Source organism: Hibiscus syriacus, unplaced genomic scaffold (assembly GCF_006381635.1).
Source record: "Hibiscus syriacus cultivar Baekdansim isolate YM2019G1 unplaced genomic scaffold, ASM638163v2 tig00110716_pilon, whole genome shotgun sequence".
Classification (NCBI taxonomy): domain Eukaryota; kingdom Viridiplantae; phylum Streptophyta; class Magnoliopsida; order Malvales; family Malvaceae; genus Hibiscus; species Hibiscus syriacus.
In genome coordinates, this window is record NW_024062835.1 from 1,670,621 (window position 1) to 1,673,849 (window position 3,229).

General features: G+C 37.8%; 1 protein-coding gene across 1 annotated transcript; it reads right to left on the reverse strand.

Annotated features, from left to right (window-relative positions):
* Nucleotides 1-1,260: 1,260 nt before the first annotated feature.
* On the reverse strand, nucleotides 1,261-3,007 carry LOC120138915. Its single transcript, XM_039154298.1, has 4 exons — nucleotides 2,564-3,007; nucleotides 2,310-2,446; nucleotides 1,483-2,165; nucleotides 1,261-1,391 (listed from the first exon to the last, which is right to left on the reverse strand). The coding sequence occupies exons 1-4, from the start codon at nucleotides 3,005-3,007 to the stop codon at nucleotides 1,261-1,263; spliced, it is 1,395 nt and encodes a 464-aa protein (XP_039010229.1).
* Between the last annotated feature and the right edge of the window lie 222 nt (nucleotides 3,008-3,229).

Below are 3,229 nucleotides of genomic sequence, written 5' to 3' on the forward strand. Positions count from 1 at the left end.
ATGTTCTATGAAGAGGAGGAAAATACATTAGCTCCCATTGAATTTCTTCCCAAGTCCATCTCGTTCTTCTTCTTTCTTAGCATTTCTAAACTTCTTTCCTTCTTTGTTGATGACTAGGCTGAAATCTGAACCCAAACTGATCTAGCTTGGTAACAGGAAAATGAGGCAAATTTTTCTTTGTAGAGATTTCCCAAACCCCCTTTTAATCTCTATACCTCTCCCCAAAGTCTGTCTGATTTCCATCTTGGTGCAATTGGAGAATCTAGGTCTGGGAATCTTACCCCCTTCGGTAAAATATGTGGCATTAACAAACTCCAATGATCATAAAGAACATTCTAGAGCTTCCTCACTCACGTCTATATAAGGGGCCTCTTGGTCACGCTTGCCACTATGTCTTCTTCAGCATTGATAATTATTAGAGTCCCGTCGATAATAAACTTGACTTTCTAGTGCAGGTTTGATGGTATTGCCCAGCTTGATGGATCTATGGCCTTCCTAAAAGGCAATTGTAAGACGATATAATGTCCATCACCAGGAACTTTATGTTATAAGTGGCGGGTCCAATGGTTAACTGTACCTCAATATTTCTGAGCACTTCTCTCTTTATCCAATTAAATGCTCGAACCACGATCTGGTATGTTATCATGTGATATGTATCTATTGGTATCCTTTTCAGAGTGATAAAAGGTATTACATTAAGGGCTAAACCATTGTCTATTCGTACACTTGGCAAAAAATGCCCTTTCAATGGGTGATGATGTGTAATGCTTTAACTCGGCCTCTTTCTCGGATGGAATCTCATCATAAAAAAATGAGACGAGATTATCAGCTTGAATGTTATTAACCAGTCGATCTATTTTATTGACTGGTATGCCTTTCGGCATAAATGTTTGATTCACGACCTTCAGAAGTGCCTCTTTGTGTGCTTCTGAGCTTAGCAGCAGTGCCAACCTTGAAATACGTGTTGGGAGGATATATAACTATTCCAAATGTTGTACTCACTTGTTTTAACAATTTTAAGAACTCTACAGTCTCTTCTTCCTTTATTGGCTTATTTACTATGGGTACATCTCCTTTGAATGGCTCGAGTGGTCTATAGTGTAAGTTAGACTATTTGGAGTGGTATTTCCCATTAGTATGCCTCATTTCACTGACATATTCTTTCACAGAGCTTACTTGACATGCATACTTCCAAGGCACTTGTTTTTTGTCTCTATAGGGAAATGATCTTGGTTCCGTTATTACCACTTTTGTTGGTGCCTAATCTGCCACCTTTACTTTTGAAACGATTATCAAAGGATGGTTCACGCCAAATCCTTTGTCAGGTGAATCTCCGGCAGTATAAATATCGACTTCTGGAGTGTCCTGATCTTCCTCATAAAATTCCAGCTCTTTCATGTCCATCATTAGTTGGATAAAAGTTTTAAATTCAGAACATTTACATATCTTGTCCTTTTTCATTGTGATTACAAAAATGATTACCACATTCGTATTCTGATGTGTTAGGATGAGGTACAAGAAGTTCTGCCCTTACCATCTGCCTCCATACCCAGGCCAGAGGAGATTTTACTTCAGAAACACTTGTTTTAACTCTTTTTACCTTCTCATTGATAATTACATTAACCCCACTTTCTTGGTGGTTAGACAGAGGGTTCTGTGCAATATTAGGTGATTCTAAATTATTAAAATGAATCCAGTTTCTATTGGACATCCTTTGAACAATCCTCTTAAAGGCGAGGCAGTTTTCAATGGCATGCCTCGGGACACCACCATGATACTCACAATATGTGTTTTCGTCATAACATTTAGGGTATGAGGGCTTTAGTGGTTCTACTAGGTATGATGACACCACATGTGTTTCAAAAAGATGCTGGTATAGTTCCTTATATGCCATGGGAATTGGCTCGAAATACTTATTTTTCCTCATTGGTTCCTTTGCATCTTGTCTAGAAGTACCTAATGGTACAACTGTAGTTGGTTTGGACTTAGAGGTCGTAACACCTTTACTGGTGTTGATGTTATTGATCTCTACTTCTTTCTTTTTCATGGGAGGTCTCTTGCTTGATTCACCTCCATCTATCTTTTCTTGTTTAATGGTTATCTCGATCATCTCTTCGGTCATAATCAGATCATAGAAATTCCCAGATGTAATTATAACAAGATGTCTGAAGAAAGGAACCTTCAAAGTATCTACGAAAAACTTTATTGTTTCTTTTTCATCCAAATGAGGATGAACTTGTACAGCTAAATCCCTCCATCGTTGTGTATATTGTCTGAAGCTTTCATTATGTTTCTTCTCCATACTTTACAACATGACACGATCTGGCCTCATGTCATTTACATGCTTGTATTGTTCTAAGAAATACTTGGCGAGATCTTTCCATGTTTTGATGTGTGAACGGTTCAGCTGATTATACCACCGGATGCCTGAACCTGACAAACTCTCCTGAAAGTAGTGAATTAGGAGCTAGTTATTTCCCATGTATTCTGTCTTCTTTCAACAGAACATGGTAATGTGAGCTGAAGAACAACTGTTCCCATCATATTTCTCAAAATTTAGGACTTTGAACTTAGAGGGAATAATTAGATCTGAGGCTAAGCTTAGTTCAATAGCATCAACCCCGTAATAATTATCTTCCCCCTTAATAGTCTTCATTTGGTCTTCTAACAACTTTATTTTCTCCTCAATCTTCTTTGCTTTATCTTCTTCATCAAAATCCGGAGTGTGATAATCATTCAGATTGTTTTGAGGGTTAGTTACGGAAGTTTGTGCTTTTTTAGCCGATAAAGCTTGTACTTTTACAACGGATGATACATGTGCTTTTGCAGTGGATGAGTCTCCTTGAAGTCCCGGTAAGATTTCAGGTGAGATAATCAACTGTAGGGTAGGTGGTACAATCACCCCTTCAGATGCCCCTGCCCCAGGAGTACTCATTTGATTTAGGCTAGACAGCCTTGCAACAATATGATCAACTAAAGAATCCTGGTTCCTAGTGATGGAATCCATGGTATTTATTTGATTTTAACTTATTTTCTCTTATAGTTCCTTCTATAACCTTAGCATGCTTTCTTCAAGTTGAACGATCTCAGCTTCCATTTTCTTTTTCTTTGAACGGGTATTATGAAAGATGAGGTGTATCCAATGCTTGAGGTGGTACGTCTAGTGTTTGTTCCTTTTTTTGATGAGACATTTTCTGTTAGTGAATGTAAAGAAATGAAAAGAAAAAAA